The following is a 25,769-nucleotide window of genomic DNA, read 5'->3' on the forward strand; positions in this document are numbered from 1 at the left end:
CGGCAAGCATAGATATCATCCCATATCTATACCAATATTATAAAGCTGACTAGATTGTTTGCTTGTTTGTTTGAACGCGCTAAACTCCGGAACTGCTAGTCCGATTTGAGTAATTATTTTTGTGTTGAATAGTGCATTTATCGAGGAAAGCTACAGGCTATAAAACACCACGCTATGACTAATAAGAGCCAAGCAGAGCGGGTGAATTCCGCGCGGAAGTAGCTAGTGGGGATATTAGGTACTAGCTAGGTTCCTATTGATCGTAGCGTGATGATTTATAGCCAATAACCTTCCTCGATAAATGCGCTATCCTACACAAAAATAATTATTCAAATCGGACCAGTAGTTATTGAGATTACCGCGTTCAAACAAACAAACAAACAAACTCTTCAGCTTTATAATATTATAGTATAGATTTAACAACGCGTTCCTCGGCTATCCTGTGTAATTGTAGTATTAGGTAGGAAGAGAATCTAAATTAAATTATGAAAATCTTACACAACATACTTAAAGAATAGCTTAGACTGAGATAAATTTAGGACATCATATCTCCGAACACACAAACATCATGGATTATGTTAGTATGGTAACTATCGTCCCGTTTAAAAAGCTCTACCCAACGGCATAAATATCGCATGTTGCCACCCCGCAATAGCAAACAGCCTCATGCCATTTTTTTTAAGAGGAGAAAATCATCCAATGACTTATCCCGCCTTGGGCGAGGTGAGAGGAAGCGTCAGACTTACTGACTAAAAACCACCGCGTTCCTACTCATGCTTTTCTATCCGAAGCCCCGATAAACCTGCTGGGTAGTCTGCAGGTCCGAATCAGGCATTAGCTCTACTGTAGGCTCATGCCCAGACTAGTATTCTATGCCTAGACTACATTACATAGGTAAACTAGTATTCTATGCCTAGACGTACATTTGTTTCGCGTTATCCTTTATCCTTATCCTTTGATCTAAAAACAAGGAATTTATGTGTAACCTAGGATCGTTTAATATTTTGGCCATGTGGTATTTTTTACAATATCTGTGTGAAATACCTATGTAGGTGAATTCCAGTAAAAATGGAACAATAGAAATCTACTTCGAGGAGATAATTAAGGAACAATAGGTATCTATTACAAAAAGATAAGAATTTTGTATGTTATTTTTCTGAGAAAATTTGTTTTCAAAGCTACTTGTTGTGTGAAATACTTAGTTGTGTTATTTTCGGCTTATCAGTGATCATAAGCAATAACGATAATGGGTTAGCTAAATAAATAATTAATGTACTACAAAATCGGTAATAGGTATCTATTCCAAATAAAATCTTTATTTAACTTATTATAGGTAATTTGTGTTATAATAATGCTTTAAAGAAACTATTTGTTAACATTTTTGTGGGATTTTTTTATATACATTACATACCTAGATTTTATAATATTGGTAATTTTCAGAACAGGTAGGTTAATACCTACCTTTAAGAAATGTATATAATCTGTTCTAAAGAGATACTTAATAATAATTAGTGTAAATAGAGTAGGTTGAGTTTGATAATCTTTAATCTATAGCCTAATAATATAATCTATCTTATCTATCACGTTTGTTTGTGTAAACGCGCGAATCTCCGGAACTACTGCTTCGAATTAAATAATTCTTTAAGTTACGGATAGTCAATTTATCGATGAAGGCTAGGCTATAGTGATATACGATAATTATTACATTGACTGCACGGTAAGCACGGTTAGTATCTGGGCAACCGGCTGCCACGCAACGCAATGTGTATCAGTTCTCGGACAGACTGATTCTTTGTGAGACCGAGATCCACAAATTATTGTTTCGGGTTCAGAGTTTATAAACGCACCTAAGACATAAGAGAGAATACTATTAAGCGCAACGTTTTCGTAAAAAAATAGGAAAGGAGCAGCGGGCAACGGGTAAAACGCGGGAGTAAGTAGCTAGTAAATCTTTCTCACGACCTACGAACTTTTGCGCAGCACTGGTTTTTATGAAAACGTTTAAATCGACCGTATAACCGACCTTAGACACCATAGGCTGTAGGCATAATAAATGAGCTTTATTAATATTTCTGTCCTAGACAATTAGACGCCCATAACACTAGCGTAGTTACAATAAAGTTGCCGGCAACTCTATCTCCAAGATAACTCTCTCTTTAGGATCGAAGATTTAGATATTGGGGTTTAAAATGAGGATTGTAAACGAAAGATTGATTTTACCGAAAGTGTAGCCGTCAAAGTCTACACTTGGTGGTAATATTATACACTAGATAACTAGCTAGTTCCCCGTGATTTCACCCGCTCTGCTCGACTTAGCCTGATGAATAGCCTATAGACTTCCTCGATAAATGCTGATGAAAGATGGTACTTCAAACAAGCAAACTTTTCAGCTTTTTATTTTATTAATACTTATAAATTATATAAAACATCACGCTATGACTAATAGGAGCCGAGCCGTGTGTGAAAAAGTAACTCACGTCTCTGTCTCTTCTTTACGCCTAAACCACTGTACCGTTTTGTGTTGGATAGTCCAATTATTGAAAAAGGTCATAATTATAACATTACGCTACGATGAAGAAGAGTCGAGCAGAGTAGGTGAAACCGCGCGGAAATAACTAGTAGTAGCAGAAAATGATATAATTATATCATCTCCTTATTTGTGCCATAATAGGGTCGGCAGAACTATATCACCCATTTTTCAAAGGAAGTATCTATTTATGTTTACCGGGGGTGCGTCGTAGACCGGACAATCCGATACTTCACGCTATTTCTGATTCCCACAGATATTTAAATATCTAGGTATTTTGTACATAATGTAACTTCATCCCTTTTAATCCCCTAAAAAGTAAGAAGTGCGCATATCGACCGTGCTACTAAATCGTCATCCACTTTTTATGTTTATAAGACCTATAGGATAAGAAAACGTAATGGCGTTTTTTTCTTCTAATGGGCAAACGTTTGGCGAGACTCCGTTATATAGGCTAAGTACATGTTTAAACGAACGGAGATCAAATGCATTTCTAATGCGTTGCCAGCCTTTTTAATTGCGGTCGGTGGGGCGGGTCCGCCAATAACTACACTCAAACGGCGAAACATAACATAAATGTTGTTTCACGCCGATTTTGTGCGCCGTTGTACCACTCCGGGCAAGCCTTTATAAAATTACTGAGATTTTTTTTTAATACAATAAAAAACATCTTAATTTCGCTAGGCAATCGTAGGTGCCTACTTGCGACCGAACAATCAACGAGACAACTCTGTATCACACAAAAGCAACTAAACCGCATATATTATGTATATGAACAGTACCTGGAAAACAGTTATTTTTAGCTGGGTCATGGCCTAAGTAGCTAGATCGATATTTCGCTGCAAACTTTATATTTCTCTACCTCCGTAAAGTGACTGAAAGTGGTTCGATATGAAGAACTGGAGATAGAGTTTAGTAGCATGCTAATGAAAAGTTTATATCTGGCTGTTGAGGAAAATGGGCTGCTGTGGCTGGTAATGAATGTGATGATGATTATGATGATACCCAAACTTAGGTACATTGCAAGTTACATTCGCATGGTCATACTCATTTGAAATGTGCAGACATAACGTGAATAGCCAGTCAAATAATCGCAGCCAGCATAAAAAAGAACTTATGTGTTCCGACAACAGGCATTACTTATTTTAAATAAAAATTAAAATTTTCACTTACCGTAGGGTCGTAATAAGGTGGCAGAGGTGCTCCGTAGTTAGGCAAACTTGTGCCGAAGTTAAACAGACTCAGTTCCGGGTTCTCATATTGAAGCATGGGCGGCATCGAGTTAAGCAACTCTGCATTCAGCGGTGGTGGAGGTCCAACAACTTGAGGTATTGATAAGTTGGGAAGAGAAGGCTGTCCTTGCGACTGCGATGATGACGCTGGCTCGAACTGGACGCTTGCTGGATGGGACATGTCGACTTTTTCAGCAGTTTTCTTTTTCTTATTTTTGGATCTTTTACCCATTTTCTGTAAATTTACAACATTTTTATTATGGACAGCGTCAGTCAACAGCTTGCTGTATGATAGCAATCTACAAAATGTAGGTAGGTAATTACGTACAATCTGTCTAATGCTGGCTACACACTTTCAGTTTTAATTGCTGAGTCTAAACTGTACAGTGGGACTGTATAGTTAAATCGTAGAGCAAACAGTTGTACTATGTGTGTTGTATGTGTGTACTGCACAATTAAAACGTATGGATCTACGATTTAACTGTACAATCAGATTATATACAGATAAAACTGCATAGTTAAATCGTAAGTGTGTAGCGTGCATAAAGTCAATAAATCATCAATTGCAAATGACAACACTTAATCTTTGGTTGTCTAAAATTATTATTTGTTTAAGCAATATAAATTCATTTAAATTGAAACCATGCCAGAATATGTCTTTGAAATAATCAAATAATTGCCCCATTTAGAAATATAATTTAGTTAGTCCGAATTTTAAACAAATTAATTAAACTAACTTAACATTATAAATTGGAAAATTATTATATTTCTTTGTTACTCCTTCACGTCATAACGGCTGAAGAGATCAAGATGAAATTTAGAACAGGGAAAGATAATGGTTGAATTGAAATTGGAATTTGGTATGGAATTGAATGAAATTGTTGACAGAAGCTATTAAATAATTAGTTAGGTAGGTAATATCTGTATGTTATATATCGTAGTTTTGCTGTAATTGATAAATTAATGTTTATGTATTTTGGTTTAAAATTAAATTTATTGATATAGCAACAATAGCAACGAATTTTTTTTTAAAGTTCTAGTACTTCTATGCAATGACACCTGTCATTGTCAAGGAATTGTCATGTGTCATGTTTTGACTTCTCGACACGGTGAAGGAAGTTGATCGGTCAGCGAATTTCAGTGAAGTGAATTTTCGGTTCACGTCCGCGATTAAATCACTTGTTTATTTTATCGAACTATTTATTGGTGTGCTTGAACTTTTTAAAAAGTGCCAGTTATATGGAAAAGTGTTAAGACTTTGCGATTCGGTGGTCCTAGGATGTGTTTGTGTTAGGTTAGTGTATACCTGCGTATTTTAAATCTTAGCCAATATTAGCCAATAACATGAAATGGTTGCAGATTTATTTTGAAAGAATAAAAATCAAAATATGGTTTGCGTTGCGTAGCATTAGTTAAGTTAATAATAAAATTATGGTGACGATGATGGGTTTGATGAATGCTGTGCTGGTAGCAATTTATGCTATAAAGTCAGGGGGCGTTTGGTGCGAATAAGCAATTATAAACCTAGAGATAAGCATAACTATTGTTTATAATAGACATATCCTGTACTGTATTAATTTGCGTAAATTAAAATCGACAAAATATACTCAATATTTAACAGATTTTTTTTCTAATTTTCGTATATTATTATTTTTTCACCTGATTGCCTTATTAATTTCGTTATATTTCTTATTAGACAAAATATTTTGAGATTTTCGTTTAAAAAGAAATCAATATTTTTTATTCTTTAATATCTATTTACCAATTATGAAATTAGGTTGGTTACTTATTATAACTCAATGGCCATATCATGAGTCTTCATTCAAAGTATAAAGAGATTTGAGTGTGTATGACAGATCTGGGTCATAAAATTGTGACCAGTCTCAAAAGATGGGCTACATCATCTCACACTAACACTCAAACAGTCTGCTAAGTTTAGGAAATTTGGAAAACCAGATGTAGGCCTTGGTTAGATATTTTTGTTTGGAAGATAACATGCATTATTATCATTAAATAAAAAAATAAAGCTATACTTAATCTCCTTATGTTTTCACTCTCATTGAGACCATTTTTACATTTTTCTAAACAACCCAATAATATTTGCAAAATGATGTCCTAAAAAAGATATAAATCATCATTGAATGCAATAAATAAGTTAAAAAAGTATGTAAGGATTGTCATAGATGGCACTCTGGTACAGAACAGACAAGTGACAGCACTCACTATGTGACAAAAGTGTGAGTTTATGTATGTGTGTAATTCTAATTTTATTTTAATATAAGGACAATCTACTTATTAATTAATGATGCGCTTTACTACATGCACCTACCTACCTACCTACCTGAAAAATATACAATAGAATAAATAGTTACCATTAAAATAAATTATTTGTTCAACAGGAAATTGTTTGCCATGGTTATTAGGTTCTATATTTATTAAATACCTTTGATCCTCATATTGAAACAATACAGAGGAAAAGAACATTGAAGCACCTTTTACATTTTCAGTTCACTTCATACAATTCACAATATTCTAACCTATTTTTGCATATTTGCCATAATAAACTTATTGGAATTGGCATATAACTATCTAGCGCTCAGTTATTGCTGTTAATACTGAAATACTAACCTAAGATGAATATTTAAAAGTAATTTATAGGCAACCTATTCTATTCTAATTAGAGCACTCAATCATCTCATTTCAGAAAAGGAAAGTTGAAGCAAATATATGATTTTCCTCAATCTGATGTTACTATTCAGATTCTATAATGCTAGGACTAGGTAATGTGAGGTATAGAGCTACAATAACAAGCACTGTTGCTACACTGACAACAAAATTACATAATTTATTATGAATCTGTTTGATAATGTTATTAGTAGACCACTGTAGGCTTTGTTCCAAAGCATAACAAGTCATAATTCACAGTTACAGTGACATCAATGAAATTGTAAAATTCATCTGAACTGAATTTCTGTATTGGTACAAATTGATAAAAAAATGAACACATCTAACTAGAAATATGTGTTGCACAATACAATAAATTAGGTCATTAGTTAACAAATAGATGTATAATTAAAAAAGAATTAAAAAGCCAAGCTATTATTACATAATTATTGAAGTTATGATTAAATATTTTGAAGGAAACAAGTAATGAGTGCATACCAATGTTTGGTTGACAGCGAGTTGTGCCTTATGTCTGGTTCACTACAGACTGAGCCACTATATTCAGTATTGTCGATATGAACAGATGTACATGTCTTCGCTCAACAGATAAAGCAGGATGTGCATAGTTATTTAGATTCACTTGTGAGATCTGTGGAGGGGTGCTAAATCAATTTTAAGTGGGAAATGCTTTGTTGCAATAACCTTTCAAAGGTTGAGTTACATACATATTATGATATGATACAGTACCAAAGATCTGAACTTTTGTTCTTTGTTTACTTCTTAACATATTATGGTTTATAAGTATATTATTGTTTTAAAGTTGACTAAATATCATTAAATAAGGATAAATGCCATGGTTAAAGAAATAACAAAATCATGAGTAATTGGAGAATTTTCATTTCATTGATTACCAAAAACATAATATGTTTTTATATAAATATATATATTTTTATAGAAATATGTATATTATTTTATGTTGGATGTAAGCACATTTATTCTACTGTGTACCAGTAAGATATTAAGATAATAGGTAGATAAATCAAAAGGCGACACTCACCATTGGTTGGTTAATCATATTTTATTTATTAGTTTTACTTTCTGTCGTCTTGACCAATACAATGAATTATTATTCAATAAAACCTTGTTACTCTGGGAAAACCTGAAGGTTGATGTGAAGAGACGGATAATTTATGTAGCTCTGAGTCTGTACCTCAAATTATCTACACTTTTTTAATAACACCCACTACTACTTAATTATTATTTTAAAGGTGAATTTTTAATATTTTAATGTAACTGCGAATAACTGTCTCGTAACACAAATTTCCCTTTTGTACGGTTATGACAAAAAGTATAATAAAGCGATTTATTCTTGATGCGTATGGGCATTGATTGATGTAATAGTCTCTTGGTCCTGATTCGCCAGTACATGAATCATCCGCTTCACACAATAGTGCCAATTTAGTCCGGGACGGGGACTCTAACATGTATCGCATTAAATGCAACTATCCAATAACAGTCAAGTGAGTCTTTGTACAGTCAATTTTATACAATGTTGCAGTTGATTTGAATATAGATATGAGACTGGCAAGTGATTCTAATATTGAATATGCTAATTCACACACATAATAATTAAACATTTTTTAATGATCAGACGGGACAATACCTGATGATTGGCTGTGCCTAAATCCATTGCATGACAATAAAATGTGTTTCAATTTAAACAATGATGTTAAAATTTATAAAGGCAATTAAATATTTTAATTAGGAATGGTACTTACTATAGTTAAAGTTCCACAGGAGAGCAGAAACTACAAAAACTTCGCTTTTAGTTAGGTACTACACAAAATGACTTCAATTATAGTAATAATGTAAAAACAGGCAATATCTAGTTAATCTATCGCGAGAAATATGGTTAGCGTCTTACAGGCAGTACACCCGAAAAGTAAAGGAAAGGGGGTATTTACTCACCATGAAAAATAAAACGATTGAATAATCATGTTAAGGATTTATTTGTCTTTATTTCTAAGATAAATATTTATTTTGAATACAATCATACGTAAAATATTATTTTAAGATTAATTCTTTGTAGAACGAATATTAGATGTGAAATAAACAATTATTGATTAAACAATATTCTAATAAGTATCGCCGTTTCCGGGAATTATGTTTTATTAGAAAAAAGAAATACTCTTTAAAAAGTAATGTCGTAATAAATACTATTTACCAGTGAAAAGCATTATATTTTTTATGCAAGTTAATAATATAAATTATAGACGTTATAAACAAGATGTGGCATTTACCTTTTGTATAATTTAAAAAAGTACATTCATGTTATGGTACGTAATAACTATTACTGTGGCCTGTGTTTTGGAGTTTCCTTAAAAAATAAGTTATAGAAAACAAACGCCAGGAACTAGTTACTGGTTCGAATTTAAATATTTTTTTTTTTGTGTTGAATGGTCCATCTATTAAGGAAAGCTATAGGCTATGAAACATTACGCTACGCATGCATGAGGCTGAGCAGAGAGGGTGAAGCCGCGCGGGATTAGCTAGTAGTTAATTCTTAATACACATGCATTAGGTACTTAAATAATTACGAAGGTGAGAGCACATGTGTATGTAGTTAGTTACACAGTAGAGTAAGGGTGCTTTTCCACCAGATATGTGCTATGTAGTTATGCTACGAAGATGTATTAGCTAAGCTGTGAAACTATGTGGGCGTTTCCACTTCCACACCAAATTACACTTTTGGATACAATCTAGTTCACATTAATTAAGTAGTTACCTAGATTTTATAAATAAATTACTTTTACATTCATGTTCTAAATAAAATTTCCAATGAGTATTGCCTAGGTATAACTACTTTGTATTTCATTAAAGAAAAACAATGCCTGAATTGCAGATTGATAAAAAGAAATAGATTTCTATTTATTAATACCTGGCCTGCTGGAACAAAGACCTAAGCACTTAACTATATGCACCAGTGTCAAGATATTTGCCAGTTTAGTTGGGTCAAATAAGATCTAATCTTACTACATACATGCATACATAACCTTCCACCTGTCTGTACCGCCTGTATAGGTAGGCCGAGACTATAGAACGCCAAAAACTACTACATACGTTTTTCGGTTCATCAACAGTTTTTTTTTCATGAATGCTCCTCGGTTAAACGTATTTTTAATTTGGCCCTTCTTTAATATTTCACCAATCTGGTCGATAGATACAAGTCTAGGGCGCTAGCAAGCGTGGTGATTATTACTCAAACCTTTTCCGTACGAGAAGCGGCCTTTATTCAGCAGTGGCCACTAATAGGATGCATATGTGATGTGTAACCAAAATATAATAAGCCTCAGTGAGTGTATTATCTGCGTATTGCATTCACCTGCTCAAAAAAGTATGTTTTTTTGTAGATGCAGTAATGGAGCGGTTTCCTCTGAAGTCTACTGGCCCTAAAATGGGTACGACGTACCAGTCAGTCTACAAAAAGGTAGGTCTTAGCTGTATTTTTTTAATTTATTTTATTTACTGTCATATTTACACATTATCATGTGTTTCTGTATTTTATTTACTAAGAATTCGGAATTTTAGGAAGAATTATTTCGCAAATCCAATACACATAAATGTGCCCTTTGATTAGGAGTTATGTTTCTGTTTAAGTAACCTGATATTCCTGATAACACCTTCCTAATATCGAAGTGTTGTCGGAAAGTAAACATTGAGGGGTTTCCCTAAACAGGAAAACAATTGTTTTTTCGTAAAAATGTACCTCATATAAACTAGCAAACTCGGCGAAGTCCGTTTCGCCACCAAAGATTTTCCCTGTTTTCCTTCTTTTCTCTTGAAAATTTTCCTAAGGTTTCTTTGCTATAAACCTCACGGAGCTCGAGACCTTTCCATACGATTGCAAAACCGTGCAAATCAGTTCGTGCGTTCTGGAGTTATAGCGTCAGGAAGGTAAACCAGACTCTTTTGTATATTATAGATTTTTTTTTTCATAAGTTCCGAGAGATAACTCTTTTATTGGATGGTTGGCTTACATTACGCTTATGTAGATAAGATATACCTATACTTGAAAGACCGAAAGCTACATGACGTATGTAAACAATATACAAGCATTTTTCTAAAGTGGTCGCACTATTAAAATGTTATAATAGTTTAGAAGTTAGTGGTAATTTAGGGGTGTAGTTATTGCTTATTTTAATAAAGATAATAGTCACTTGAGCACTCCTAGACGGTGTGCTTGTATGGACTTAGATCCTCGCATTCGCACAATGCGAGGATCTAAGTAGGTGGTATGCCTCATATGGCACAAAGGTAATTAAGAGGATAATTTTATTTTCTGGTAGTCTATCCATCTGGTTGATTAGTTTAACCTTTTGTCCGCCGATATTTGAGACACAATAGAAAACATATTGTGTCTACGTTCCAGGCGTACCAGGACAGGGGTAAAACATCACGTATGTTTTTTCTTACAGAAATAAATAACTTCGGCGATATATTGATTTCAAACAACTTGAGACGTCTCGAGTAGACGTAGCGACCTCCCAGCCTCCTACTTCTAAACTTAAATCTGTTTTGTCTACGTATTGTAACCTTATATGACAAAATATTTTTTTTTTGTCTTTATGTAACTGGCGGACTGAATAGATTTTTAAACCCTACGAAGATATAACAACTATTGTCACGCCTTTTGTTTAGGCTACGAACGTGTAAATAAAAACATTAACACTAACTATAAGGTGCTAACATTTTTGGATTCTTCATAAAGGTACCTATTGGAGTGGGTAGTTACTGTAGAACGGGGAGTAGGTGTAGGTGTGTCCCTTTTTTAGGGGGGAAATGGTCCAATATCTTCTCCTTGGGCAAGGCGAGAGGGAGTGGGAGGCTTTTACTGACTAAAAACCACTCCGATCCTACGCCTGCTTCTCGAGCTGGAGCTCGGTAACCCTTTAGGCCAGTTTAGGCAGTCCGCAAATGTTTCTTTAACTAAACTTTTAATTACTTATGATCTGTTAAGTTTTTAAGTTAGATTTTGTATTTTTCTTTTTGTTTTAAAGTCAAATTGAATCCTAATTTTTAGAACTTTCATTACAAGTTGTCTGGACACAGAAGACTATTGATGAAAACTTATTAAAGCCTATTTTCACCAACTTCTTTTACATTATAACTTTATAAGGAACCCTAAATCTAAGATAAGCGATACCTAAGAATATTTTGGTTTTCACCAACCTTTAAATAACACCGGTCAGGGGTTAGTTTAGGTACTCCCTCACTCTATGTACCTACCTACCTAACTTTTAGTTAAACTACAGTACCCTTACCTTAGTACGAGTTTGCTTTACGTTTAAAGTACTGATTGGCCGGCTGGATTAAACCAACCAATCACAGCGCGGAACGCGCTCTCGCTCTCTCCGAAGAGTAACTGATTTTGGGGTTGTTGGGTAAAACAGCCATAAGTTTACTTTCTTGTCTAAACGAAAGAATATCGAGTAACTAAAAAGGAGGTTTCGGTTCACACGTAAATATGTATTTGTGAAATAATAAACATCTTAACCTATTATTTTTTTAGAGGCAGTAGGTGGTCAGGTATTTTGAGGTGCACTAATACAAATAATATGTTACATTGCGCTCGTAACGTTATAAGGTTAGAATACTTATGTACTTATGTATGTATATCGACGTTGATACATTATGACGTTTATACATATAGTGCATTATTAAAAGGACTTTATTGGTCGTAAATTGGGCACAATTTCATGTTCCATACCATTCTAGAATTTATTGAGATATTCAAATGGTGTTTGGCAAGTAAGCAGTATAAACAGACTTTTAGGGGTAATAGATAAATGAGACTCGTTGCCTCGTTGGCCGTGCAGTCGCAAGTCCGATTGCAGGGCAAGGGGTCTCGGGTTCGATTGCCGGGGCGGGCAAAGTTTTACAATAGGTTCATCTCACCCCCTAACACAGGGACTATTAACATAAGATTGTGAATAGTGGGTGAACATTGTACAGTGGCATTATGTGCCATAATAATGTGCACATCTGCCCACCCCTTTGTTGACAAAAGGCGTGACGATATTTTTTTAAATAATTGTACACAGTATTACATTTAAAACATCACTTAAAACATAACTAGTGAATACTGAATGTTACATTAAACATGTACACATAGTACATTATGTTTATGTATAAAGTTTCGAGATCTACAACACGTGCCACGTTACATTGTTAGTATTGTTATTGTTACCTAGTTATACCAACAATATTGTAGGGTAAGTAATAGACTCGTATGATGATATTATTGTTTGAATCGTATCTCATAATCTTAGCAATAACAGGTCGTCTAGATATGTACTAGACTTGGCAATAATCGATACAGCCATAATTGGAGCTTGACCTGACCACCGGTCCGCGCTGCGCAGCTTGCAGGTGAGCGCATGCCTGGCTTTCCATCGGAGCTGTTCTCTATTGCGTGCACAGTTAGGTGCACTATCGGTCTAGTACTTACTCATAAGCTTACACCCGTCTGAAATGCGTTTGTATGCAAGGAGAGAGTCTGCGCAGCTCGGTCGGCGCACTGGAACCTTCCACCGGCGGCCCCTATATCGATCACCACCCCCGCGCTCTCAGTAGGGTAGAGTGCTCCGTGCCGTCGCAAGCACTAGCCTGCTGCTCCCAGAAATTAGTTAAAATTGTGAATTTAAATGATATTTCGGGTCGCGTGTTCGTTCGTGGCGAGCTGCCAGACTACCTCCGGCATAATGTAAGTATATTTTCTAATTTTCAACTCAATTACGTCTACTTCGCCGGACTGGACATATACAACGGAGAACTCAGATGCTTATTATGACGTGGATAATGCTGCGATCATTTTATTTAGGATTTTTACATCGATATTATGAGGTATGTTTGTACTTATATTCTTATGGTATGGTCAATGGTGTACCGGTATCCCCAACAACCACGAGGCGAGGCGATAGAGATGACAAGACAACAAAGATCACCTGACGTAGGTATATACATAGCTATCTATATTATCTAGGTTTACGCTTAGCTATATCATTTTCTCCTCTCGTTATAGGAATTTTCCGTACTTGTGGAGTTAATGTTATACGTAAGCTCCGCCCACCCATCGCTGGAAATAGTTCTAGAGATAGGTTATTAAAAATGGCTGCAAATCAATATCGTTTAGGTACTATCGATATAAGGTGGGCAGTTTTAATTAGGCGCCTAGACAAGACAAAACGATGTTATTGAAACGAGTAAAAAGATACTGTTAGGTATTTTGGGTTTCGGCGTCTGTAAGCATTAAGTATAGGCTTTGTTAGAGATGGAGATTATCTGGAATATTCCGTCATAGTCCTTACTAGTAGCTAGTGTCAGCCATGTGGTACGCTAGCGTGATTGCTGAGCCAAGATTCCGAGGGGTTCGATTCCTGGACCGGACTAAACCTTAATTGGCGAGCGTGTGCGACCAGAAGCAAGAATGGGATGGATGCTACAGAAGTATGTAGGTAATGCTATGGCGCTGTACCATGCCCTAAGCTGGGGCTTCCCAGCCGGGAAAGAGATGAGTATGAGTTCAAAATAAGGTTCATATTCGTACCGGATTTACAGAGCGCAACAAGTGACTACCCCTCTCCCTCTCCTGGCGCATGCGCATACCTGATAGAGGTAATGGAGCGTCCAAACATGGCGAGTGCGCTGTTTAGGAGCAAATGAGTACCTATGCACTATAAGATGCGATACAGCAATGGTAGCGCTCTGAGGTTTCGTCTTAATTCCTATTGATTAAAGTGTTATTTGGATCAGATTTTCAATTTGTAAAAACTGGTTACTCCCTTCTTTGTCTACTGGCGCATGCGCATACTTGATAGAAGCAATGGAACGCCCAAACCTGGCGTGTGCGCTGTTCAGGCGCAAACTTTCGGTGCCTAGTTTTTTGGGGATCAACAGATCATGGACTGGGATTTTTATGTTACTCAAACCACCCCATGGCTGTAATCTAAATCTAATCTAAAACCACCCCAGTGGCCACCTTCTACACCTGTAAGTGTAAGGGGCACCGGGACCTCTTAGTAGACCTGCTCCGGAGCCCCCTGGTGCATCGCCTGTTACGGTACATCCCCGGGGAGACGTGCGTCTCCCATGAGCCACACTTTGCCAGCTGCACGGCAGCACGTGGCCACCGCAAAGGTTTACCTATACCTATGCACTATAGGATGATATACAGCAATTTTAGCGCTCTGTGGTTTCTTCTTAATGCCTATTGGGATTAAAATGTGATTCGAATCGGATTGCCAGATTGTAACAACTGATTACTACCTTTCTTTCAACTGGCGCATGCCTATACCTCATAGAAGTAATGGAGCGCCCAAACCTGGCGCGTGCGCCGTTCAGGCACAAACTTTCAAAAGGCGCCTAGCTTTTTGGGGAGTGTGGGATTTTTACTTCACTACAACCACCCCATGACTGAAATCTAAAGCTAATCTAAAACCACCCCTGTGGCCACTCTCTACACCTGTATGGGGCACTGAGTCCACTTAGTAGACCCGCTCCGGACACCCTGTTACGGCACATCCCTGATAAGACGTGCATCTCCCATGAACCACACTTTGCCAGCTGCACGGCAGCACGTGACCACCGCAAAGGCACTATAAGATGCTATACAGCAATTTTAGCGCTCTGTGGTTTCTTCTTAATCCCTATTGGGATTAAAGTGTGATTTTGTCTGTCTGTCTTCTGTCTGTCAGTCAGTCTGACTCTCTTACCCTCTAATGGCGCATGCGCATACCTGGTTTCTACCAGGTACTTCTGTAATAAAGCATCCAAACCTGTCGAACGCGCAGCTCCTGGACAAGTACGCAACATTAGATGCAGCTGTAAGATGTTATGGCAGCAGCATTAGTGCTGTATAGTTTTTACCTACCATGGTCATTCATTGGACAAGTCCGTGATTGACTTGTACGAGTATGTGTGTGTCTGTATGTAGGTAAATGTGTGTATGTTTGTGGTTTGGGCTCATTATTCTATACTATAAGAAAGGCCTTTGTTTTCTGCTAGGCAAAATGTAGCGGGTTCAATTCCTGCTTGGTACGTAGAAGTTCTAGTTCCGTGGTCAGGTGTTATTGTTTGAGGGCGTATGGCTGTGTGTATGTTTGTTATTATTGTGTATTGTTAAATAGTTCTGAATAAAATTGGCATAGATATTGAGCATTTGGGTCTAGATATAACATATAGGAAAACCTGATAAGGTGGGCGAAGGCAATAGCAGAAATAAGTAAAGTCCTTAACACGAGTTGTGTTTCTGTCTACTAATTAATGTAAATTACAAGAAAAAGTAAAGTTATAAGGGTTACGTGCCTTTGAATAACTTATTTCAACCCTTACAGACCATACATTAAACAAAAGGCGCTACGTTCTCGATTATTCCATGAATTATAAATGATACTTGTGGCTGCACTGGTGCAGTCTGGGGTCAACGTACTGCACAAAATCGATATCCTGGGCACTGGACATGCGTTCTAGAGTCCTAGCGCACCTGCGAGGTCTAGGGGTGGATCCGCGCAGACGCAATGGTGTACCTAATCGATAGCGCACCCTTGCAGCCAGGTCATAAGTAGTCAGTCTAAACGGGGCGCGACGCACAGTTCCCTTGCTAGCGCGTGCGGAAATTCAACTCGGTTCGTGCCAGTCCCACATTGTAGTCACACAATGTCCCGAGATGTTCCAATCAGTTCAAATTGCTATCATTGCAATCATCGTGTGCATCGCGCAGTCCGCGGGATACCTCGAACCGAGGGGTCGTATACACGTAGTCGCGACATCGTCATCCATTTAAATGGGGGGGAGAAACAAGTACAAGCTGCTCCGTCCATCCTCCAGCCGCAGTGTACAAGTTAGTATCAAACATTTTTAAATAATTTTAAGCGTTTTCGATAAATTCGTGTCCTTAGCGTTTTATTTTTTGTGCACATTTGCGCACGCGCGATGGCTGTCTAGAAAGTTCTTTGTGCCTACTTCAGGAACAGTTGGCAATCATTAGTCAGAGTATCTTCTTTGTAATATACCCGTCGTATTTAATAGATGTCAAGTAACTAATCTGAGTCAATCGCGACAGTGACTGCAGCACTCTACTCAACAAACGAGATAGTCATGTAATTCCTCCTAAATAATCACAGTAAGTTGAGTTTTGGCATAAATACGAGGAAATAGTAAGTTCTAATGCTAAACTACGAGCTACTAGAATATGAAAAATATTAAAAAAACCTAATACATAATTATATAGGTATTTTGTAGAACCTAAAAGTTTGACGACTCTTATTCGGCTGTTACCATTTAACCAGAGATGCAGTATAAGTTATTAGCATATTTTGAAAAAATCGCGTCTCATTCGCATTGGTCTTACAAATACGTACATTCGCGGTATAATATGTAATTATGTCCTGTGGGGTAGGCAGACAAGTAGACACAGTTATAGAGCGGAGGCGAGTGAGAGGGTAGCTAGTAGGTACGGTCCTTACATACTTTATTACTCAAATACGTCACTATGTCTTTGTATAAAGGAAGCACTGAAAAAGCAACTGCAACATATTCACATACTATAACTAAATAGCATAATAACGTCACGCCTTTTATCCCATAAGGGGTAGGCAGAAGTGCAAATTACGACACGTAATGCCGCTATACAATGTACACCCACTTTTTCACCATTTGTGTTATAAGTCCCATGTAATAGGGGGTGAGCCTATTGCCATATACTGGACACACTTCCAGACTCCCTGCTACCACTGAGAAATTTTCGAAAAACCGAAAAATACCCCGTAATATTTTGCCCGACCCGGGAATCGAACCAGAGACCCCTTGTCTGGCAGTCGCACTTGCGACAACTCGACCAACGAGGCAGTCAACTTTATTGTATATTCTGATAGTTTATTCATCCTCATGATAGGTAAGAAGTCGGTCGATCCACTAACCCAAGCCAAAATATAAGATCGACGGAATAGGTTTATGGATGCGGAGAAAATCAGTTTGATCAATAGTTCTGTACTTCTATTACCTGTACAGTAAATGATTATTTCGAAAATTGGAGAATCAAAAATCGAAACTGGACATAGCTTATGAGCTTACAGCTAGAGTATTTGTTGATTACGAAAGAATGAAAGAGAGAAAATGGAATGAAAGAAAGATAGAAAAATAAAATCTATTTGACACCAGCAACATGTTACGTTTTAACGTTTTTTTTATAACGTCACGCCTTTAGTCCCCGAAGGGGTAGGCAGAGGTGCACATTATGGCACATAATGCCAACATACACCCACATTCCACAATTTATGTTATAAGTCCCATGTGGTGAGCCTATTGCCATATACCGGGCACATTTCCAGACTGCTACCACTGAGAAATTTTCGAAAAACCGAAAAAAGCCCAGTAATACTTCGGCCGACCCGGGAATCGACCCCGAGACCCCTTGCCCGGCAGTCGCACTTGCAACCAATCGGCCAACGAGGCAGTGTTACGTTTTAAATAAGTTATAAAATGTCGGGATGGATGACACATACTCGCTGGGTGCTGAGAATTTCCGAAATTATGGTATCCGTACTGTTACATCCGGTTTTTGCCATAGAACGATAAGATAATTTTGAGGTCACTTTAGCGTTAGTCCTTATAAAAAACTCGCAGTTTGTGCAAGTTGTAAACGTATAACTCACTAACGGCTACTGGGACTCCGGCCCGAAGCAGGAGTCGAAACGGGGTTCAGCTTTATATGTATAATAATAGTATAAGATTTGTCGTCTGAAACCGAGTACGACACATACTTGTCAAGTTAGGTAATCAGGAGTGTAAAAGATGATTTAGTCCCCGACCTACCATGACCAGGTATACCTTTCTTTCACATCTAATGACATTTGTGATGCACTTTCTGAGGTATGGACTCGTTTGAAATTCTATCCACGATATGCCCATCATTTTCCTTCAGCACTGCTATAGATGTACTCTATAACATCGGTATTGTTTCTCGTCTATGTGTGAGGCCGTGGCATCAATTTTCTTAGTTCTACCGCGTATCGAAAGATTGGTTTCCATGATCAGTCAGTACTTTTTTTATGGTACACGCCGGTAACCGAGCATACGTATCACCTGATGATAAGCAATCGCCGCCGCCCATGGACATTTGCAACACCGAAAGCGTTACAAGTGCGTTGCCGGCATTTTGGGAGTTAGGAATTTAAGGGTTGTTGAGGAATCGGGGATTGAGAAGATTGGGAAGGGGGCAATTGGGCCTCTGGTAACCTCACACAATGCAAGCGTTGTTTCACGTCGGTTTTCGGTGAAGCCGAAGTGGTATCACTCCGGTCGAGCCGGCCCGTTCGTGCCGAAGCACGGCTCTCCCTCGCTCTCTCGCACGTATTTCTCTACACCGTCTTCTGTGGCTCCATCGAAGCTCTGGTTATGGCCAAATGGCGCATCACCTCAATGGCATATCGGTTGTTACGGTTATTGGACGTAATCCTTAAGATATATCTAGGCCTAAAACGAAACGCCTCTGTAAGCAATTGATGCTACTTCTAGTGAACTGCCACTTGCGCACGATCACTTGTCCACGATCACAGTTTAGGTCTTCTCAGATCATTCAATTATTATCAATCCTAAGATTAGATTGATGTAGTCCAGTTCGTGAAAGAGTTTTTGTTTGAGGTTCGCGCTGCTCTCTTATGAACTACCATCACTAGTTATGTTCCAAATAAGTATGAAGACTCCATGCTGAGAATTTTGAAATTCGAATATAGTTAGGAGGACTCTTAGATACAGATACTGCTATCAATTTTGTCCATTTACGGAGAAAGGCTATAAAATTTCACGCTACGGTCAATATCGAATATGTGCTAGAGTAGTATTAGGCATATGATAATGGTGAATGATTGAGATGAGGATGTATGTATGTTTATTACTGTTACACCTTTTTACTTATGCTTTCGGGAATAATATAATGAGTTACTTTATATTGAAGTTAGGTGCTGACAGCCGCTGACATACCCTGTAATAACCTTTTCACCAGTTATGTTATGAGTTTCATATAACAAAACGTAAGACCATTTTCATAGGAGTATACGGGGCTCAACGGCACAATCTAAACTCACATGTTACCACTGGAAAATTGTTGAAAAACTTAGCGTAAAGTTTTAACGAGCATGTTTAATTCTAAGGGCTTCCAATTAAAACGGGATTCTAAAAATATATATTTTTTTCTTTTTAAGGCGCGGTGAATAGACAACTTTTATGTATTTGAGGGGGTGAAGCAGGTGAAGTGGGTCTCGTGTACTGAGGGGTGCACCGTGCTAATGTCATTGATACGCGTATTCCATTTTATTTAGGTGCGTAATTTCGCTACTAAAGTTTCATGGATGAGTGGCCCAGTGCGTTGCTGTCTAGATTCGCGTTCCGTGATCCTTAAGATCGAATCTCATTACTCGTATTAGTTTTTGTTTTCTTATTTTTTCATCATGAATTATATTAATCCTTACAAATATCTCATTTCAATCGACAAATAAATAAGGCAGTTCCCTTTATTATTTTAAATTACGTTACTGTTATTAATTTTATTAAGATATGTTCATAAATAATATAGTTACAATGGCTAGAATTTCAATTTAAATGGTTAGTTTATAATTTTTTTCTATCGAGAAAATTTATAGAAATCGTGGTTTGAAGAAGGTGGTCCATTCATAAAAATGATCAAGATTAACATATTTTTTTTTTGTTGCTCTAACATGTAAACATTGGGCAAAAAAACTGTTGAATCAATCCTATTTTGACTATGCACAGCGCCTTAAGTATTACGTAACAGTTGCGTAAAAGTATAACGGAATAAACCTTTTTAAAGTATACTTAGGTAAACAACCAGTTACGCAATAGCAAAAAAAACTTTAAATGGAAATGAGTAACATAGAATTATAAATAAATTCTATATGGAAACCAGTTATATAAAAGTATAAATAAATTATTTCTCCACCAAAACCAGTTACGAAAATAACTGGGGCTTGGCGACGGAAGCCAAAAATATGTACCCTTAATAGTAAAACATAACCTTTAATTTCCTCGAATAGGAAGCTAGCTTTTCCCTAACACCGAACCTTTGTTCCTAATTATTTTTTAGACATTACACTCACTACACCACATATCATATAATATCAGTCTTCTAGAGATTGAATTTTAACTTTAACTAGATACAAACATGTGTGTCAATTAGCAAATGAAAAAATATTAGACACATTTTATTTTATTTTTCGTATAAGAAGACAATACTTAGATAAAACTAATCAAAGTTTAGGAATTTGGGTTGGAAGTCAATCATCGTCATTTCTGAGTTTAAAACGTACCTAAAAGTGACGTCAAGCGATATTTAAATTCAATATACCGTCGAAAGAATTAATTTGTTACCGTAAAAAAATAAGCTTTTAGAAAATGCTCTACATACCAGACGGACATTAAAATTAAAATTAAGCCATCTGCGCTATTGCCAAATCTGTCACAGTAAAAGTGTATGCCAAAATTCAACTTACTTAGATTTATTTTTTGTAAATTCAACTTTAAGGATCTGGAAATTAGATTCAAATCAAAATTTTTACTTAAAAAATGGATTAAAAAAAACGTGTTTCTTCTTACACTCTTTATAACTTAAGAACGGCGTAGAACCAGAAGGCGTACATAGGATACTTTTTATTCAATATTTTTTTGAAAATCCTACGGGAAGGGTAACAAACGAAGCTAGTTAATTTTTTTATAATAATATTTTGATCGCAACATGCAAGCACGTCAATAATAAGATCTGAGTTCTCTCCTATTCTAATATGTTTAGTGCGGTCCACAGCAAATGTTGTGCCATCGTCTATGTCTAAGTGATCTTCTACAATGTTCTGTGTTTCCATGTCATTTTCAGGTAGATTTCTTAACTTTTCAGGAATATAGGTTTACCTTAAACATTTAAACTTAACGAAGATTTTTGAAACTGTCTTTTTAACTAGTAACTAAATGCACATTTGTGTAATTGGATTTGCGAATAAAATATCGACTACAACTATGTATAGAGAAATATGTACATATTATTCGTACATGAGAAATGTAGGTTTATGAGAGAGGAGAGAGGTATAAGAGAATGAGAGAGTTTGTGTGTTAGTGAGATATTGTGTCATCTGTCTGAATCCGAGTATGTAAGTGAGATTACAAGTGAGAGAAATGAATACAGGTTATGTAGAATGTATGTCTACGGGAACACATATGGAAGTTAGTGTTGTTTGCAACGTATGCGTGATACTGCATTAAATATGTGTTAAATATGTTTCGAAGGTTTTTCATAAAACGACGCTATTCCAGATATTATGTATACAAAATGATTTTTTTTTTTGTTTGAAGTTTGTGTACTTATTTACAGGTGTTGATTTGATATGACTCTATGTTAATTTTATTATAAAATTTAAATGTTGTTTGTCAATCTGTAAGAAGAGATGATGACATGACAATGTGAAATATTAGAAAAAAATAATAAGTAAGTATGTTGTAAAAAATAGTGTGTCATCATTCCTATAGTGTATTTACAAAATGTCAATTTTTTTGTTATGCATTTCTTTGCAATAGATAAGTACTTAACTGTTAAACAAGATGTTCTTTAGAAGTATGAATGAATTAAAGGAAGCAGGGGCATAGTGAAGTTCATTTCCAAACTTTTTAGTTCTGAGGATGTTGGTGCAATTCTTAAAGGTTCAAAAGTTATGACTAATTTCTATTTTGTCCAGTGATTAATTACACAATGATGACAAATAGTTACGACGGTATATAACTGTGGAAGTCTTGACTTCCATTGTTTAATATACCCAATGACTCCCATATGAACCGGTTGGAAGCATTCTGCATCTTCCTCAGCTTCCTCCAGCCTTTATTAGGTCATCATCTGCATTACGGCCTCCATTATAAAACCTTTTTGCCTCACCAGCAATCGGTTCAACAATTATGTTGAGTAGAGCTCACATCTGCTAGACTATTGGTATTTCAAAAAACTCGATCGCGGTCCGCCATGTCATTGGTTGTGAAAATAATCTCGACCAATGACGACCGAGCTCACTTCAAAAGCTCGAAATGACAGCTTGGTAGGTATTCTGTGTCTGTCAATTCGATATCAGTTAGTCCTTAACTGATATCGTGTATTGTGAGACATGCACGTCCAAGAATACCATCCCACAGGTCATACGTCTTACTTGAATTAATCATAACTGGGTGAATCTAGTTATAGTTTTTTATTGAATCAAACCAATTGAACCAATATTGTCAGAACTAAAAAGTTGAAAATATTACGACACTTAGTTCAAAACTTAGAACATTTTATTAACGTAATGGTGCTCCCACACAGCGGTTATATAACGTTATACAACAATGTTACATTTGTTTTTAAACAAATTATAACAGTGGTTGTAGAGTATGTTACATGCTGTTATAAATGTTACACAATGTTGTATAACGTTATATAACTGCTGTGTGGGAGCACCATTAGTAAAATTCTCTAACTTTTAAACTAATCACTTTTTCCTCACGATTCATACATACTACAGAGTCTCTATGGCTTAAAAAGTTATCTTTGAAAGTAATATGAGACTTCAATAATATAAAAAATATTTAAATATTTATATGAAATATTAAATACTCCAGATTGTTGTCATTATGTTTGTGTAATTAGTAATAAGTAGTTAATAATTGTATTATGAGAATAAATAAATAAACCTTATGTATTATGAACAGTTGTTTTCTAGTCTAATCCCTAAGTGCATAAGATCCCAAATTTTTGAAGTTATTATTTAATAACTTCACGTCATATATTTTTCTAAAAAATAATAAGGTTTCAAAAAAGAAAAAGAAAATAGTACTCGCCTAAAACTATTTTCTACATTCCGCTACCATAAGATCTCTCTGATTTAATTTTTACCTGATATAAGTTTGGGAGCTCCCCAACTGATATCTTTGCCCGATACTTGCCTATCTAAATCTGATAGCTTTAAGGCGTCTTTCAATGAAGCTGTAAACAGCTTCGGAGGTATGACATCTTCTCCCTTCAAGCTCCAGACTAATATCCTTTGTGCTCAACAGAGCACGATCGATTTGTTAAGTAGAAGAACAATTCTACTCAACAAATTGTTTTTTGTTGAATGCCTTCTAAAATAGACGTTCCTTGCATATACAGCACTTACTATTTCAATTGAGGGCCAAGAGCAGGTTCAAAAAAGCATCCCAACTTTCTAAGGAAGGTTGAAGTATTTGCTTTATCTATGCAAATACGACAATAGAAAGCTTAGTAAGTGTGGGCGAAAATTACTCAACTTACTAAACTCTTGTATGGGTATATGCCTCCTGCTTTTTATAAAGGACAGGGTATATAACTCCTGCTTTTTACAAAGGACCTTTTCCGTCCTAGGCTGATTTCGTCAGTACCCAGCAAACCGGTGTCGGTTTCTCTGTCAGCGCTTTTAGTGGTGTACTGACTTCTTCGGTATCCGTAAACCGATCTCTCCTTTAACCACGGTTTGGTAAATCTATTTAGTTTTAAATATATTGTGTGCAGATGCAATATGCATTGTAATATTTAATGTTTAAGGTTTACTACGTTGTTTCTTTGTTTCAGTATAACATGAGACTGGCATTCCATGGCTCTTTTTGCTCCTCGACATTGGGCAAACCGATGGGATCGACTGATGCTCCTTGATAGGCTTTCGTCCTATTGATGCCGGTCAGTAAGATACGTCAGAGTACACACGCAGTATAATTTAGAGAAACCGACATCGGTTTGCGGGGACTGACGAAATCAGCCTGTAAATAGAAGGGCTATTCAATTCTACTGCGTTTGTACACTGATGTCGATGTACTGATCTGCAAGGACTGAACGTCAGTGGAGCATCTTCATTGGTCTGGCTGACATAGAATGTCAAGCTCATGTTAATAATGAAACAAAGATGTTCTTTTTGTAGATACAATCAACGTAATAAAGTTTAAATAATTATAATATGTTCAATGTGGTATCTTCTCACAAAAGACGTTTACGATTAAATAGATTTTCCTAGTCACCGTTGATGAAACGGACTGTCGGTTTAAGGATGCGGATGAATTTAGTGTTCCTTTAAAAACGCTGCCATAACTCATGTGTATTTTTTCCAGGAAATGTGTGAATATTTGTAACTATGTTAATAATTATTGAAATGTCTATGTTACTTTATATTTAATATCTTTTTTTTTCAGTAATATTAGTATTTACTTAGTAGATTTATAACTGTGCTAAGATTATTTAAATATGCTGTCGTGTCTTATGTATGTTTAATATCATCCTTTTTTCAGTGTAATAATTAAGTCAGTGTAAGTATTTATAGTTTTATTTGCGTTTAAATGCTCTAATGGGGCGCCACACATGCTCACACTCGCATTGGCCGTCCACGGGCCACGTGCGAGTGGTGCTCTAATGGGGCGCCACACATGCTCACACTCGCATTGGCCGTCCACGGGCCACGTGCGAGTGGTGCGAGTGACAGTATTTAAACCCTAAGGCGTGTCGCCACACGTGTCGTAGCAACGTATCGTGAGTGAGTGCGAGTGTATATGCGGCACCCCTATTACCTGTAACATCATCATGATGTAATTGAATGTTTCAGAAAGAGGAATATATTTTTCCCAGCTTTAAGAAGAGTATTGTTCTTAAATTGGCGTTTAATTTTTTAACAACAGTAAGTATATAAGCGTATCTTCATAACGCTGACACGAAGCCACGGGTGGTATGGAAGGCTTCAGTGGGCTTTTAAATGGGCAGACGAGCACAGGTAACATTGACATCCACAGCACTAGAAGAGTTTCAAGTGCGTTGGGGTCTACCTTTATTAGTAGAATTTTTTTGGTCATAATTTTATTTTGCATAACAACGCATGGCAGAAACTTCATTTCGCAGAAAATCATTTGGTATACCATCATTTGTAATACATTAAAAACGCATAATTTTGTAAGTCAGAATCATCTTTAGGCATAAATTGAAACGCATAATAATTGAAAGGTAGAACCATCATATTGCAGAATGTTCACTGTCAGAATCGTCTTTTGGCATACATTTCATAACCATAATAATTAAAAAGTAGAACCATCATATCTCAGAATGTTCACAGTTAGAATTATCTTTTGGCATACATTTAATATCCATAATAATTGAAAGACTCATCTATCACGCAAGCATGCAGCATGCAAGCAAGCATGCAGAATGCAAACAAGCAAACAAGCAACATGCAAGCATGCAGCATACAAGCAAGCAAGCATGCAAGCATGCA

At 36.4% G+C, this 25,769-nt stretch overlaps 1 protein-coding gene across 5 annotated transcripts in view; it reads left to right on the forward strand.

Annotated features, from left to right (window-relative positions):
- Positions 1-4,863: 4,863 nt before the first annotated feature.
- Positions 4,864-25,769, forward strand: part of LOC118269095 (H(+)/Cl(-) exchange transporter 3) — a 54,935-nt gene continuing 34,029 nt past the window's right edge. For 2 of the 5 annotated variants that reach the window (XM_035585945.2, XM_050704367.1), the window contains exons 1-2: positions 4,864-5,053; positions 9,834-9,910. In XM_035585945.2, the coding sequence (XP_035441838.1) occupies positions 9,842-9,910 (69 nt within the window). In that variant the 5' untranslated portion in view covers positions 4,864-5,053; positions 9,834-9,841. Of the gene's footprint in view, positions 5,054-9,833; positions 9,911-12,949; positions 13,187-16,171; positions 16,322-25,769 lie in introns of those variants that run through there. The other 3 variants (XM_035584418.2, XM_035585201.2, XM_035586688.2) reach the window with 2 other exon arrangements.

The sequence above is a fragment of the Spodoptera frugiperda genome, chromosome 25, assembly GCF_023101765.2.
Source record: "Spodoptera frugiperda isolate SF20-4 chromosome 25, AGI-APGP_CSIRO_Sfru_2.0, whole genome shotgun sequence".
NCBI classification, from domain to species: domain Eukaryota; kingdom Metazoa; phylum Arthropoda; class Insecta; order Lepidoptera; family Noctuidae; genus Spodoptera; species Spodoptera frugiperda.